The 15,817-nt window shown below is 43.6% G+C and overlaps 1 protein-coding gene across 9 annotated transcripts in view; it reads left to right on the top strand.

Moving 5' to 3' along the window:
• Positions 1-454: 454 nt before the first annotated feature.
• The window catches only part of GRIK1 (glutamate ionotropic receptor kainate type subunit 1), a 173,893-nt gene continuing 158,530 nt past the window's right edge, over positions 455-15,817 (top strand). For 2 of the 9 annotated variants that reach the window (XR_010473273.1, XM_065066122.1), the window contains exon 1: positions 457-736. Coding sequence is in view for 6 of the 9 variants with exons in the window: in XM_065066122.1 (XP_064922194.1) it covers positions 610-736 (127 nt within the window). In the remaining 3 variants the exon portion in view is untranslated. Of the gene's footprint in view, positions 737-15,817 lie in introns of all 9 variants that reach the window. The other 7 variants (XM_065066149.1, XM_065066130.1, XR_010473271.1 and 4 more) reach the window with 6 other exon arrangements.

Below are 15,817 nucleotides of genomic sequence, written 5' to 3'. Positions count from 1 at the left end.
GGCTGACAGGCACGGGGGTGGGGGGAGGAATCCCCAGGCTAAGGAGGGGTTTCCAGCCTTGCGGGGAGAGATCCGTGGGGGACCGGAACAGCACATGGCACAACGCGGGACAAGTGGGCTGGCGGGACCGGGGACAGGGAGCATCTCTGCACCTGTCCTTCTCCTTGCCCTTGTCCCTACCCCTGTCCTGCCTTAGTCCCTGTGTCTGCCCCTGCACCTGTACCTGCCCTGCCTCTCCCCTGCTCAACGCGGGCCGGGGAGCACCAGGACAGATTTTTGTGCGTGTGCATGTACCCGTGTTCGTGGTGCCCCGCCACTCTACCCGTCCCGCTCAGGCCTCGGACCCGCCTCGCCCCGCCCGGGGCCGCCCCGCGGGAGGAGCCGCCCCCTCCCTCCCCTCCTGGCGGCAGCGGGGGGCGAGGGCAGCGGGGCGGCGGCGCAGCGCAGCCCAGCGCGGCGCGGCAGCGGCGGGAGCGCGGGCGGCGGGCGCGGAGCCCCCGCGCCATGGGCGGGCGGCGCGGAGCGGCGGCGCGCAGCCGGCCTCGCCGGGGGTAGCCGCCCGCGCCCCGCACCCGCGGAGCCCGGTATGAACTGAGACGGGCACGGAGGATGGCGAGCGCCCTCGGCCCGCGGTGGCCCCGGCGCTCGGCTCCGGGCGGCGGCGGGGGGTTTCTCTTCGTGCTGCTCTGCGCCTCGGCCGGCCTGCCACGGAGCGGCCAGCAAGTGCTGCGTATCGGTGAGTGCTGCCCGCGGACCCTCCGCGCCCCGTGCTGCGGGCACCGCCGACTCCCACCGCCAGGAGCGGCGAAGGGGACTTCTCGCTCCTGGGCTCTTCCCCTCCTTCCTGCCCCGGGCGCTGTGCGGGGACTTGCTTGTGCCGGAGCAGCGGGACCCACGTACCTCCCGCCAGGCGCGGCGGCGCAGCCCGCAGGGAGCCGCCGCGAAGGGGCTGGGGCTGCGTGCGCCCCCGCCGGGCTGCTGCCCTCCAGCCCGTGGCTTTCCTCAGCGAGGCGTTTGCCCGGGGAGCGGGGCACAGCTCTCCCGATTTGCTTCGCTGCTGTGCTCTGCGGGGCTCCGCGGGTGCCGCTCCCGAAAGTTTGCCCCGGTGCGCGGCGGCGGGACGCGGGGAAGTTGGTCGCGGAAATCCCAGAGGAGCGGGGACGGGTATGGGGACGAGACCGGGGCGAGCAGCCCGGAAGCCGCTCGGGGCTGACCGCGGGCGAGGAGGTGTCATTGCTGAAGCGCTGCGCTCAGCGGGTGTAAAGTGCGCCCAAATCCAGTCAAACACCGCTCTCCCCGCCACGCCGCGGCAGGGGGGGAGGCTCAAGGATGGTTCGCTGATCTTAAAGTGCATGCCGAGAAGTGATGAGGTGTACTGGATCGGAGAGCGAGGAGCTGTAGCCAGCAGTCGGTAACCTTTTGGGATGGGGGTCATGGTTGCCCTCCTTTGCCCTTGGCCCCTAACCCTGAGGTGGGGGGAGCTCCGCAAATGCTGTACGTAAGGTGTAGCCCCGGAAAACAGGAATTTATTTTTAAGGAGAAAACTCCGCACCATGGAAACGGGGCTCAGTTCACAGGAAGCCTCTCTCCCTACAGTGGGTTTCTTGTGTCAGTCAAGTGAGACAGTGAATACAAAGTATCAAAAGAGTTAGGGGCTAGGAAAAACTGTGGAAACGATGCAGGCAGAATCTGCCACATTTCTGTTTCCCGACGTATCCTTCTTTTGCTTAACAAACACTGAACATGAAGCTGGAAAAAAAAAAACAAACCCCAAAGAAAAGCTGTTTATGCCACCCAGGGAGATGCATTCCTAAAGGCATGTTTCTGTGCGAAGTAAAAGATTGATGCTTTTTGATCTGGCAAGCGTTAACTCCACTCAGCTTTTCTCTCTTGAGTGCTCCTTTAAACATCAAGTGGAAGGCTCCTCATATGCTTGGAGAGCAAGGGACCTGAAGACTGAAACATTTAAATAAATTAAGGGACATAGTCCATCAAAGTGCTGAGCAAAGGAAGGGGAGGGGAGGAAAGAAAAGCTGAAGGCATTTAGGACCTTGCAGCTGAAAATCTAGAATTATGTTATAACTGTCCGTACTCAGTGTATGCTCACTTTTTTATCGTGAGATGCAGCTGAATAGTGTAACTGTGCCCAGTTTGTAGCCAAGGGGAAAGTCTGCACACACACACAGAGCACATGAAACACAAAGCTTTGTGCTTTCACGGACCAGTAAATTCAGGGCCAATGAAACTTGTAGAAGAAAGTAAACCATGTAAACTTAGCCACATGCTACAACAGAATGGTTTGGAAATACATGAGCAACATTGCTGCTACTAGACAGCCTTAACTTGGCTTTAATGGGAGCAACCTCTGAAGGAAAAAGGAACACACCAGAGCTTAAAGGGAAACATATTTGCTTGAACGAAGTCTCAATGCTTATCTCTGTGCATCATGAAACCTCGGCTTCGCTGCTGGCATCAGCATTGCAGGGACCCAGGCAGAGATTTAGGGTGTGCACTCCTCCCTCTGTCAACCTCCCCACTGTATAATTTGCTTTGCTGCTTCTGTTTGGTCTAGCAAGGCTCCCAAGCAATTGCCCACATTGCTTTTCCTTAAAATTGCTCTGCGTGGTTGGTAGACTCTCTGCTGCCAGCTCTGTGCATAGCCCTAGTTCAGATTCACTCTTTCAGTGCCTGCAGCGATGGTACCCTAACACTGGTTAGATGCTGTTACTTCCACCACAATATAAACAGTAAGTATGACAAACTGTTCAGCTTTCAATCACAACAACCACACACACATTCAAAGAGATGCTGCCAGAGAGTAAATGCTCCTCATGTGTTACGTGGTTATGAAAGCATAAAATATTAAATGTATTCCTATTACTATAGTTATCCTGCCCATAAAGTTATAAAATATTAATCCTTCACATCCCTTAACAGCAGGAAGTTTCTCCATGGAATCTGTCACTCTTAGAGGTCATGAACAGAAGTAATGGGAAGAACTCCTCTGACATTCTTTGTGATAACAAAATAAAATCATCCCAAAGCATTTCTAACAGTGAAGAAAATGGTCGTAAGCCATCAGATTTTCTTCTTCATGTTTCAGTTAATTAAGGAAAAGAAAGCGCTGATATACAGTGGTGTAGCAGATTGAACCTGGATTAATACACTGGTAGTTTAATTGCATTTTCCACTGTTAGGGAGCTTTTGGATTTTTTTTTTTTTTTTTTTCACCATTTATGTGGCTTATAATACAAATGAATGGATTCTCTTGTTGATATTTAATTAGCTGAGAAAGGACATACAAGCAATAGGAATTCTCACTGTTTCTCAGTAGCTAGCTAATGACTGCTTTTTTAGCCTTCTAAACAAGAAAATGAGGGATGATGAGTAAAATTAATTAATTAGGATAAAAATAATGCTTGTAGAGAGATCATTTTCAGTCTCAGGTAACACAATAATTAAATTTTAGTGTCTTACTGAGTATTTCATGTTTCTGTTAGAAAGCTTTTCCCTTGATATATGAACTGATAGAGCTGTCCAAGGAAATGCCATGTTTATCTACACATAACCCATCAGAATATATTATATAAAGGTATATTTAAAGTTCATGATGCTAATACTTTTATTTAATACCAAGGAATTTCTAGGTGTTACACTGAGCCAACCCAACCTTCTTATCTTTTCTACTTTTACCACTTGTATAAAATAAATGAACTCAAATAACAGAAGGAATAATATCAATTAAGACGAGCAAGCACTAAGTTGCAGAGACAGCCTCCGAAGCATGGAAATCTCAGCAGCAACGCCATGTATTTGTTAATAGTGGACACAGAGCTTTCTCATTTCTTACTGTACATCTTTAAGGCCACTTCTAACTAGGTTACAGGAACATATTTCAGCAATATGACATAAGAAATTATAAATGGTAGTCATTCAAGCTGTGCTCTGGATTAGAACTAACCAATAGTTGATAAAGTGCAGAAGTTATTAACATATCACTGGAGTTAATTAAAAAGAGAATGTGGCAGTTTTCAACAAATACTTGTAGGAAGTTATACTTGGATGAATTTTGGTATTAATCCCTAAAATTAACGAATCCTGAAAATGAGCAAGTGAGTAATTTTTAGGTTTCATAGAAATTGCTTTAGGTGATGAAATAGATACACTTCAGTTCTTACCAGAAGTAACTTCCAGTAATTTGTGCGTTTCTGTAGTTAAATGGGATATTTAAGTACACATTCATACCCTGCGCCAATGTATTCCTTAAACAAAATACCCAATAGTTTAGTGATTAGTGTTTTTGGAGATGCAGGATTAGCCCCATAATATTTTTATCCAATTGAGAAATATAGATTTAAAACAGACATACATAAGACAACCTAACCTGAAAATTACTATTTTCTAATAAGTTGAAATTTTCAATATAGATTTCCAAATGTATGTCTGTATTTCCCGAAGCAGGACTAGAGTGGTGAGGTTTTTTTTTTTTTTCTGTGATATTACCATTCCCACACTATGAGAATTATAAAGACAAAAACCTAATTAATTTCACTGCAAATGTGCTACTTTTTGTCAACCATTTTCAAGATTTTGTTTGTGAAGAGAGTGATATAAACACATATTTGAGCTTTGTCAGTGTGACATGGCAAAAATTGTATTTGGAAAGTCTCTATCATATTTGAACATCATTTAGTATGTTATTTTTCAAAGGTATTTCTTACTGGGTGTCTACAAGTTATTCTGCCCCGTAGTGTAGGAGGTAGGACTGCATTTTCTATCATTAGATGACCAGGCGTTATTATATTTTGTTCACCAGATCTTGAATGCTCAGTGGTTTATCATTTTACTATAATATAATTTGCCTAAATTTCCTCATCATACACTTGACAGAAAACTATTTTGCTACAAATATTTCTAAAGGATTGCTACCAAAATGTCTTAACATCCATTTTTGTGTGTCTCTCTCCTCATTGAATTTGACAGTACTATACAAGTGTGAGACAGTGCACAGTTTGGTTTGCATGCTTTAAGTGGTTAATCGGGTTAAAAATATCCTATAAAAGGCCCAGGAAAAATGTATTGATGGAACCTGAGAAGGACACCCTAGCAAATCTACACTTGTGCACTGAAAGGTTGGTGGAGCTGAGTGGCCTCAATGCATACAGGGAGCTCAGGGAAAACACTTGACTGCATAATGGTTTACGTGGTTTCACCATAAATCATTAAAATAAAAATCTCATTGGTGATTTCTTTGTGTTCTGCCATCTAGGCTTGATGATGCAGAGGGATGGATTACTTTGGGTTCCATACCATGGTATTTCCAGGCTTTTATACTGTGGAAGTCATTTGCCCTACCGGGCTGCTCTGTCGGTGAATATTAAAAAATCATGAAGCCGGTGCTCAGTTCATGTAAATGGGCATCCTTTTGTTGAACTCAAGGGAGCTGCACTGGTTTAAATAGCCTGATGAGCTGTTGGACATAATATATTGAGAATGACGAAACCTTTGTACTTCCCCTAACTGACCTACCTACTTAGTACCCTTCCTAATGACAGGCAGGATCTGACAAAACCAGGTCCTGTGCATCCTTATCTCTTGTTTTACACCAGTCCACTGTCCAGAGCATTTCTTGAGCTCACTCCCGAGACTAAGTGGTGGTCATTGAGTGCATGGAGCTCGCCAGCATTATGATGACCCGTTACATGTCAGCTTTTGATGCCTCAATAAGGGTGTCTGCTGGGTGGCCGTGCTGTGGCCAGAATGTCGTTATTGCTGGGACTGTGTAGACTGCTGCTCAGGATTTGAAGAAACTATAGAGGAGACCGTCAGTTTTCAGAAAATCAATGGTTTGTGTCTCTGTTGTTGCAATATACTTACGTCTTAAAGATCTGCCTTAGCATGAAATAGATGAGCTGTAAAGGTGCATTATAGTCTTCAAGTTGTCTGTAATTCCGTGGCTTGATGATTATGCAGCAGGTGGCCAGCCGCTCAGGGTTGCATTCACAAAACACCGAGCTTGAGTTGCTTCTATTCTGGACCACTTGTCGGTAAAGGTTAATGGAGAACAACAAAGGTTCTGAGATCAGAAAATGAAAACTAAGCAAGCAAGGCTAGATTTAGCTGGCTTGGACCAGAGCTAGGATGGTTTAGACACTACTGAGGGAGATAAAATCATTTTAAAAATACATCATAAAGATATCTTAGTCCTGCATTTCACATCTTGGGAGATATGTGGTTAACTATGGTAAATTTCACGTAGCTATCTTGGTGAAAAGTCAAGCGGATTCTAGGAAAATCAAATGGAAAGCAAGCCACGGCATTGATATCTGTACTGTAATATTTTATTATTTTCTCTTAACTTATGCAAGGTGTATCCTAATATGCCCCTGTGCAAAATAGGTCCATAGTGCTGCAGTGAGCTCCAGGTGGGCAGATAAATAGGACATCCTGCTGTGGTTCACCAAGGCTTCAAATGCATTAATGTAGCACATGTGCATCACTTCAGGCTTTGGTAACATACAGGATGAAATCTTCAAAACAATTAAACTGATGAAATCTTGCTAAAAGATAAGAATTTTTCATCACATATTTTGTTCATGCAAAATGACTGATACTTAACCTTAACCTCAATTAACAATCCATGCAGAGTACAGTGATCATTGCAGGAGTAACAATCCTTATAAATAAAATTATTTTTTTTTTCCCAATTTCCTTTCTTGCTTAATAGCCTATTTGTCGTATTCAGGTGTAACATATATATATATATATATATATATATATATATATATATATATTTAATTCCTGCAAGTTCCCAATAATGCTTAATTTCACTTATTCAGAGGACATTTGCCTCAGCATCAGTTCTTGCTCTAACTATAAGCTCCTCCATATGGCCCTGCCTTCACTTCACATTTTCCATTCAGACTGCAAATACAATCTCAATACTGCTTTTTCATTACAGTCTGTTTTGTATATCCTGGTCAGTAATAAAGCTTAAATCCATCTCTCTCCCCTCGTCCCCAAATATTTTAAACAACTGCCTCTAATCTTCTTTTCTTAGAAAAGCTTGATTTGACCAACTAGATAGTACTGCAGGAAAAAAAAAATCCTATCCAAGAACTGATTAGTTTTACTCCACAGCTTTGGATCTGTAACCCGCAAGCCCAGTATGTCCTAGTTTTTGGTTGACTTTAGATTTTAGTTTGCAGTAATGAGTTTATGATTTTGGGAAAGCTTTGCAGCCCAAATGTTATTATCCTTCCCTCTCTCTTTCTTTCCTCTTTCTGCTGAAGGTGATACAGTATTATCTAGAAAATGATTAGCTTTCAAATGATGAATTTTCTTTCAATGAGCAAAATCAGAATTCAAAATTAAAACTGTGTCATTCCAAATAGTCATCTTTTTCATTTCAGCCAGAGGAGTGAGTATCAGATACAGTTGCTAAGTTTTTTTTTTTCCCTCTCTCTGACAGTGCACAAGGTTTCTTATATTATCTTTACAGCTTCACCTGTATCAAGACACTAAATTAGTGTGGCAAAAACACTGGGAAATGTGAATCAGTTATATGGCACAGCAGTATGGACAAATAGTTAGAAGTGGTCTCAAAAGCTCAATTTTGAGCTTCTTTTCTTGGGTCCATGAGGTTCTTTACAGTTACATCTGCTAAGTGTTTTTTCCTTTAGGCTTTCAGGCTGCACCACCACAATTTTAAAAGAGGAGCGTTATAAATTCTGTTAGCGTTGAATTTGTTCCCACATTCTGCCATCGGATCTGCACATGCAAACTTGGTCTATTTCAAGGAAAATTATGTTTACAGCACATTGATTCTGGCTGGGGTTCAAGACCAGCCATCTTTCCATATTGCTAAATGGCATGGAGGTCCTGGTGCAATGCTGAGTAGGTGGAAGTGACAGTCAGAGTGCAGAAGTACCTCCAGAAATGTGGAGCAGGACTTGTTTTGAGTGAGCGAGTGTGCGAAACGCATTGTTCTACCTACATACGAAGGAGTGGAGAAACTTCCCACACCCGTTATGTCCAAGTGACACTTCTGCTAGAAGTGTTATCACAGATGCTGAGGCTTTGCTTTGGTTCTCAGATGGAGAAGGAGCAGAGCCCTCCCTGAATTCAGTGGTACACCACTGAGACTTAAAATCACTGTGATTTTGCATGCTGTCCTACAGAGAGAAAAAACAAAACACAAAACAGAACAAAACCCTCCAACAAACTAAAACCAACAAAAGCCCAATGCTTTTTTGTAAGAAAAATCAAGCGTGCTAAAATATAGTAAGAGCCATTCACTACACCATAAGTAACAAAGGCTTTTCGGTTCTAAATGTTTTGGACAGAATAAGCAGGAAAAGATGTTAGTGTATGCTGTAGATCAAAGGGTTTGGGGGAAAAAAAAAAAAAAAGCTATTTTAAAAGAAAAACATTAGGTAGCTACAAGAAAAGAAGAAAAAAATGCTTGAAGACACAAGTTTATTCTCTTCTTCCTCTGGAATGAGGAATGGAGAAGAGTCCTGCCAGGATGTTTCTATGGCACTTGCTGCCACTTGCTTCTACTAAAGATCACCTCCCCTTCCCCTCCCAGGGAGAGATGTGTCATTAATGTCCTCGGCATGTGAGCCAGGTCCCCTGGTGGGTAATTAGACTTGCCTAATCTTGCACTGCTGTTTCTGCATTTAATGGCAGTCTGTACCTCAGCCCAATAGATCCTAAGTATTACTTTAGTAGCTTATTTCTTTAATGCTAGATGTCTTCTCCTACCTGAAAGCTTGGGCCTTTGTGGTCCAGGAGAGTGCAGACAGCAGCCAGGAGGTTTCTAACTCTGCTTTCCTGCAGCGAATAGCCAGAGCAGCTCACACGTCAGGGCTTACAGCCATGTTTCTGAACAGGTAAATCAAAGGATGCTACTTCTCTTTACTAGTCTTGCCTTGCTATTGCTTTGCTAGCTATAGTAACAGTACTATTGCGTATTGTAATGCAGTAGAACAATTAAACAATGAACGACTACTATGAATTGTGCTATCTTCAGGGGAAGCTGGATTGTATAAATTTGGTTTAGTGTGATTCTGCCAGACAGTACTGAGATCCATATTCCTGGACCATATAATTAGAAGGCAAATCCATGGATCTTCATGCTTTTGGGGTCTACCATGCGATGAAAGGTTGTGTCAAACCAGATTCCTTACTGCTTGGTCACATGTAGGATGAACTGTGTCCTATTTCAGCAAGAATTGTAATGAATAATAACAACACTGAATTATTCTGAAGCAGCAGAAAGCACATACAATTAGTTTTATTTTATGATTGGGGAAGCCAAGGCCAGATAACTGAAGTGCTTTGCTGGCAAACTTGTGGCAATGCTGGGAGTGAATCCAGGTGTCTCGAGTGCCATCACCCCAGACCTCTGCCCACTGCCTCACAACTTTGGCATTTCCTTTTAGTTTGTCTATTAGGTGAAGTTTTCCATACATCGCTTGGAAATCAGTGGTATGAAGTGCTAAGTGTTGCTTCTACAGAGACCCAAGTGTGTTTAACTGAACAACTTATAGGTAGGTGTTTTGTGGCCTGAACTGTTTGCACACCCTTGGAGCTCAGCCCTGGGTGTGCAGTACAAAGCAGACAATGCTGAGATTTTCCTTCATGCTGGAGGATTCTCTGAAGAAACAGAGCATGTGCCTTCCTCTCCTGATCTGGGTAATGGTCAAATGTGAAGTGTTGTATCTGATCTTAGCTAGAAGCTCCTCAGAGGCCACAGCCTTTGAAAGTGTCTTTTCACTGCTCAGATTTCTTCTGAGCATGTTTTCAGCATGGTTTGCCGTGTCCTCTCCAGCCTCTGGCTTCACATCTGCTCAGCAGAGTGGTGTCCTGCTGAAGATCAGACATGGTAAGTCTTAGCAAAGGATAGACACCTTTAAGGTACAGAAGAATTTCAATTTTTTTTCCCCATTTTGGCACTCTCATGGGCTACTCCACTATGGTGTACATGCCCTCTGCAGTTATATATATTTGGAATACAGAAACAATTTGTTATTGATATCCTTTATAGAAAGATATTATGTATATTGGCAAGGTTTTTAAGTGTTTTACTAGGTTGTAACTCACAGGCAAATGTAGCAACTGGTGTGAATTGGCCTGCCTTGTTCTCTTGCATCATGTTTGTTCCAGCATCATGTTTTCCCCTTCTTCCCCAAAAAAGGGGTCTAAGCAGTAGGAAAGAGGCTTTCAGAGCATTTGAGCCATGCACAGTGATGTAGACTGTACCATCAAAACTGTTGAAATCTTTTTCAAATATTCAGGTGTCCTTATAAAATTCTACACCTGTGCTAGCTAGGAATTAACTCTGACTTCAGGAACTACACATGTCAGTGCTTACAGTCCTTTGCCTTCACTGTCTTGCTCTCAGCCTTGACAAAGATAAGGAGAACTGAAAATTAGAGGCACTGAGATGTAAATATCCAGAGGGAAAACCAAAACAAAACAAAATACAACTTTTGCTTTCACAAAAATAACCTGTTTTCTTCTTACAATCAAGAAAAATATGAGAGAAGCCAAAGTCATCTTAATCTTCTTTTCCATTGTGCAAATGACTTTCTCATAAATGTCGTGGGGGCCCTGTGCCAACCCAGTCATTTCCATAAAGGTTATGAATAGGAAGCTCAAGCCTGATGGAATGTGAAAAGTAGCTTACGTGAAATAGTTACTTCATTTTTGAGGAACTGCAAATTAATCTTGATTTCTCTGGAATGGTCCCAAGAGATTAATCTCAAGATGTCTGAGCCCATATCAAGCTTAGAGGCTCCCTATCAGTAGTCAGAGGGGAGGAGACCAGGTTGCTACAGCAAGAGCGTGACATATGTAAAACCCTGTTTTATTATGTCAATATCACAGACAAAGCTGTTTAAAAGTTAGTTCAGGTTTTTCAGCTGTACTAAATTTTGCTAGAGACTGTCAGTCAGTGTCAGGTTGGCCAACGAGTCAAAATACATGATGAATAACTTCAGCAATCTTAGGTGGATAGCAAGTTAGCTGTCCACTTAAAATAATATAGTAATAAGTCATTGGAGAACTATTAAAGAAACTGTAATAAGCCACTTAAGAATTCTTCCCTGCAATTTGAAGACAAATAAAATTACAGTTTCTGATTAAAATATTTTAATGTTTTGGTTTTGAATGTTTTTATTCCTCTTAGGGTTCAGAAAGAGCGTGGGAAGTGACTTAAAAATCAAACAGATTATCTTTGATTGTCTGTTGGAATGAGAGATAAGTGTCTTGTACAGGGTGCAACAGGGACATGGAGTCACCGCTGTACTATTTTCCCTTATGATTATACAAGTGTATTTTATATGATAAACAATGCGCATGCTGAACAAAATTGCTTTGTTAGTAGAATCCTATATCCCAAAATTTTTCAACCATACTTAAATATATTAAATGCAAATGCAAAAGACTATAGTAAAAGAGTGCAGTAAATGAGGCAGAAATCATGAAGAAGAATGTCTATAGTTAGGTAACAAAAGATGGAATTTTGAAGTTTTTCAGTCAACGTTAGTTCAATATTTCCCATCTTCTGGGGTTTCACTTTTTAATCTTACATGGTTTTATAGAAAGCTTTTGGTATAATTCTCTGTCACTGTGTAAGAAACAATCAGAAATGCCAGGAACATTCCCCTCATGCCCTGTGGGCATGGCTGGGATGCCTAGTGGTACTGGAGCAATGCAGTGCACAATGGAGACCTGTGCCAGCCATCACCAGTAGGTGTGGCTGTTCTCCCTCTGGACCTGGTCCTGAAGAAGGATGAGGCAGTTTCTGATGGTGTTTTTCCAGGGATGTTTGGTGATGGGAAACTGGCTGGCAGCACAGCAAAGGGGCAGTGTGGGCTCCTGGCTTACACTGCTGCAGGCACCAAACCAGAAAAGGGACAGGCTTGTTCCTGCAGCTCTGGGTAATGTGTGCATCACGCAAACAGGTGCGGTAGGTACTTGTCTGGCCATTGGTAAAAAGCTGCCACTGACTGCATTCACAGTACCAGGCCATCAAATTTTAAGTCCTTGCAGGAAGATATTCTTGTTGAAAACACTCTCAGTGAGAAGGTAATGAGAATATTTGTAGTTCAGGCAAGAAAATGTATTTGTTATTCTCTAGAACAACTAAAAACTCCTGTATTCAGTTTGAGACAGCTGCAGGATGGGGGAAATGTTGCTTTAGATGGATAACGTTTGGCAGAGTTATAAGCAGCTGAAGATGAGGTTGTGTGGTGGACAACGTTTGGAGTCCTTTCTTATTGACAACTGCTGCAAGGTGTTACTGACAACACTTACAAAAGATGAGGTGGAGCTTCTTTGTGGGAAAGCTCTTTTGCCTTTGCTGGCGTGAAGCACCTAACTCATCAGCCAGCATGAGCCTTGCCAGCCTCGTAGGTCTGATCTGGATGGTCCAAGTTTTGGGTGTGTTGTTTGGCGAAGGACCTTGGAAACTTGACGTACAGTGACAGGTTGGTGGCCTGTGGCCATGCTGACAGCTGTGGCAGGGCAGTCTGGCTTGTTTAAACCAGACCTGCTAGGACAAGCCAATATGGGCTGTTCTCCTGACATGTTACACCATGAAATACTGCGATCTTTACAGCGACATGCTGTTTCCTTCACTGCAGCTCTCTCTACTTAAATAGACACTTTAGAATGGGGATTTGTTCTTTCTTGGGTTTCTGTTTGTTTGCCTGCTAATGTCCAAGTACAGCAAAAAGATATCTAAGATTCCCTGCTTCTCCATTGTGATTTGGTTGAGTGAAGGTCCCTCTGAGGACACACTACACTCTTGTCCATAGCACACATTCCCTAAGCCCAGTGATAGGGATCTGAGCAGAGAGGGAGCTCACTGCAGAGAATGGCTTAGTCCGTATAAGCCTGCATGGCAGGGACACTTTGAAAAGAAACTGCTCAGCTTGTGGCTGTGCTGAGCTTCACTGGGCTAATTTTCTGGTCTGTGATCTAGTGTTAAGCTGGCGCTGTGGTGGTGTCAGGATGACTTCAGCCCTCACCTGCAGCTCACTGCTGCAAGCAAAGCCTCATGGAGCCAAGCAGACACCATCAAATGCAAAGTTCAGTGTGTATGTGACTAAAGATTTTTGTCCTCAAAGCCGAAGAAGTCTGTGGTCATAAGGAAGCGGAATGTTGATGCAACTCAGTGTGTTGAGGGGATTGCTTCTCTGCACAGGAATCTTTAAGCTTCCCAGCCTTGCCTGTTCTGTTTCTCCTTCCCCTCTCTCTGAGCTTGGAGATGCTCAGCTCATCCAGCCACATGCTCTGTCATCTGATTTGATATTGCCACGAAGGCCAGTTTCAGAATTTCTATGTAAAAATGATGTCTTTTTTCTTGCTATCTCTAATCCAACAATTTGTACACAAAACAGCTTTTTATTCTTCCGAAGCTACTCCCTTTCAACTATGCCAAACTGCCCCAAAAACTTATCTGTGGGGCACCACAGCTGAAATCTAATAAGTGCTGATGCTTTTCCAACTGTAACTATCTTGAAAATTTTCATTTCACGTCCAAATTGTTTACTTATCTACTAGAAACATATGTAAAGAGAAGTTAAGGCTCTGTTGCCCAAGGTGCATTTTAATACAGGGGAAGAACTGCTTCAGATATTTCACATTACATCTAGCTTTATCTGGTACTGTAAATTATAAAGCTGCTCCATTGAACTGAATGAAGATTAAATTTTTGAACACTGTTTTCTGAAGAATGCAGATTTTTCTCTTTGAAATGAAGAATCTGTCCTGCATCAGTGTGGCTCATTGCATACTTTGCTGCCCAAGCCTTTCTTTTTTCTATTAGGGTGCCAGGCTGTTCCCTGGGGACCATGTCCTGTCGTTGATCCATGTACTGACATTAAAAAGCATCTGCAGATGGAGTGAGTGTGGGATGTGCCCTGAACAGCAAGTGGTCTGGGAAACTGTAATTCTTATGCTGTCATCTTGAAATCAGAACTGTCATTAAGGAAAACTAGCAAGAAACGTTTATCTTCTCATCTGCATAGACCTTCTCCTGTAGAAGCCTGATGTATGTATGATACACGGGTGTGTTTTAAAAAAACAGTTGCTTGGAGCATCCAAGTGGAATACTTATGCACTGCTGTTTTACTCAGATGCCTGTCTCTGTCAGGCTGAATCTCTGGCTTCCAGCCCTCTTCTCTTAGCGCTACCAATGTGGGGAGATCTCATCTGTGTTTGTTTCCTTCTGTGCCTAACACCAGCGCCTGGGAGGAAGCTGGGTGGGTGCCTCATTTAAAGCAACATAGTACCAATAAAATCGAGTGTTGCAAACAGTTCTATTGCATCTGTATCAAAGGATGAATTTAGTCCCATTTCCTCCTACGAATTGTCTCCCATGTATGCACACAAAAGCCAGACACTACAGCTGACCAAAACACTGCTTACTCAAAATTGTAACACAACTATCTGGTGCAGATGATTTATGGGGCTGGAGGACATTAACCAATGTGAGAAGAGCACAGTGCTGGGGTTCCCCTTGGCTTCTTCTCTGTGTCATCCTCATCAACTCCATGAGAGGAGCTGAGGGGAGACAAGTTATCATGGTGCCTTGTTTCCTCTCCCTGTGGCAGTTGCCCTCCCCTTCTTCCAGGAGCAGCACGAGAGGAGAGAGGAGAGAGGAGAGAGGAGAGAGGAGAGAGGAGAGAGGAGAGAGGAGAGAGGAGAGAGGAGAGAGGAGAGAGGAGAGGAGAGGAGAGGAGAGGAGAGGAGAGGAGAGGAGAGGAGGAGTGGCAACCCACTTGCCTGGGGCTGCTGCAGGCAGCGTTTCTCTGGGTGAGTAGGTCAAAGCCACCTCCAGCCTGCCAAGTTCTCCATCAGCAGAGGCACTCGAGGCGTGCGGCATATGTCTCAACCTTTTCTGGAGTGCTGGGGCTAGCACAAAATCACAGGAAGAGAAAGAAAATGTTTCCTACTAATTAGCTGGCTATATACTTTATGCCCTCTGGTTCTTTGATTTAAATGTTTCTGTGTGTAAGCAGATTACTCCTGTGTTAATCAGGGTGTTTCATAGCCTATTTTATATAGGTAAAAGTTAGTCCAGTTTTCTGTAATGTATTGAAATACTTTGTACAGCAAGATAATGAGAAAGGGTGATGAGGGAAAAGCTAATTGTTCTTTATAAATCCTGTTTTAAGATGACTTATGTACTAATTTATTTCTACAAGTCCATAAGTGAAAGGGTAATGCGATCCCACCCTTTCTTCTTTCTCACAAAGGTAATGTCAGGAAGCCATTGCATGAATCTTTGTCCTGAGTATTTCTTTGAGTCCTAATTTGTTATTATGCATTGTCAGTAAACAGGTGAATCTTGTTTCTGGGCAGCTGTAGTTATCCCTAGCACTTTCCCTCTTTCCTGAGGGAAACTCCATTGGAGTAAGTCCTGATGTGTTTTCTGGGTTACATAGTGTTCTGCAAGTGTCATGTGCAAAAAGATAAAAACTTTAGAAATAATGCTTATGACTTATTGAAATTCCTCCCAGAAACAAACACAAAATGCTACCTGGCAGTGGGGAGTGATGGAGGAAAGTGTGAGAAACAGCTGTGTGAGCCCCATGGGGAGAGAAGGAGGAGGGGAGAAAAAGCTCCAAGTGCCTGAGCAGGGAACCCCTGCAGAGACCAGGCTGGAGCAGGTATTCACACTGCAGCCATGGAGGAGCCCACGCTGGAGCAAGTGGTTATATCCTGAAGGAACCATGGCCCATGGAGAGCCTACATTGGAGCAGGTTTATCCTGGAAGACTGCAACCCATGGAGAGGACCCT

The sequence above is a fragment of the Columba livia genome, chromosome 1 (assembly GCF_036013475.1).
Source record: "Columba livia isolate bColLiv1 breed racing homer chromosome 1, bColLiv1.pat.W.v2, whole genome shotgun sequence".
NCBI classification, from domain to species: Eukaryota; Metazoa; Chordata; class Aves; order Columbiformes; family Columbidae; genus Columba; species Columba livia.
This window is presented reverse-complemented; position numbering and strand designations above follow the sequence as displayed.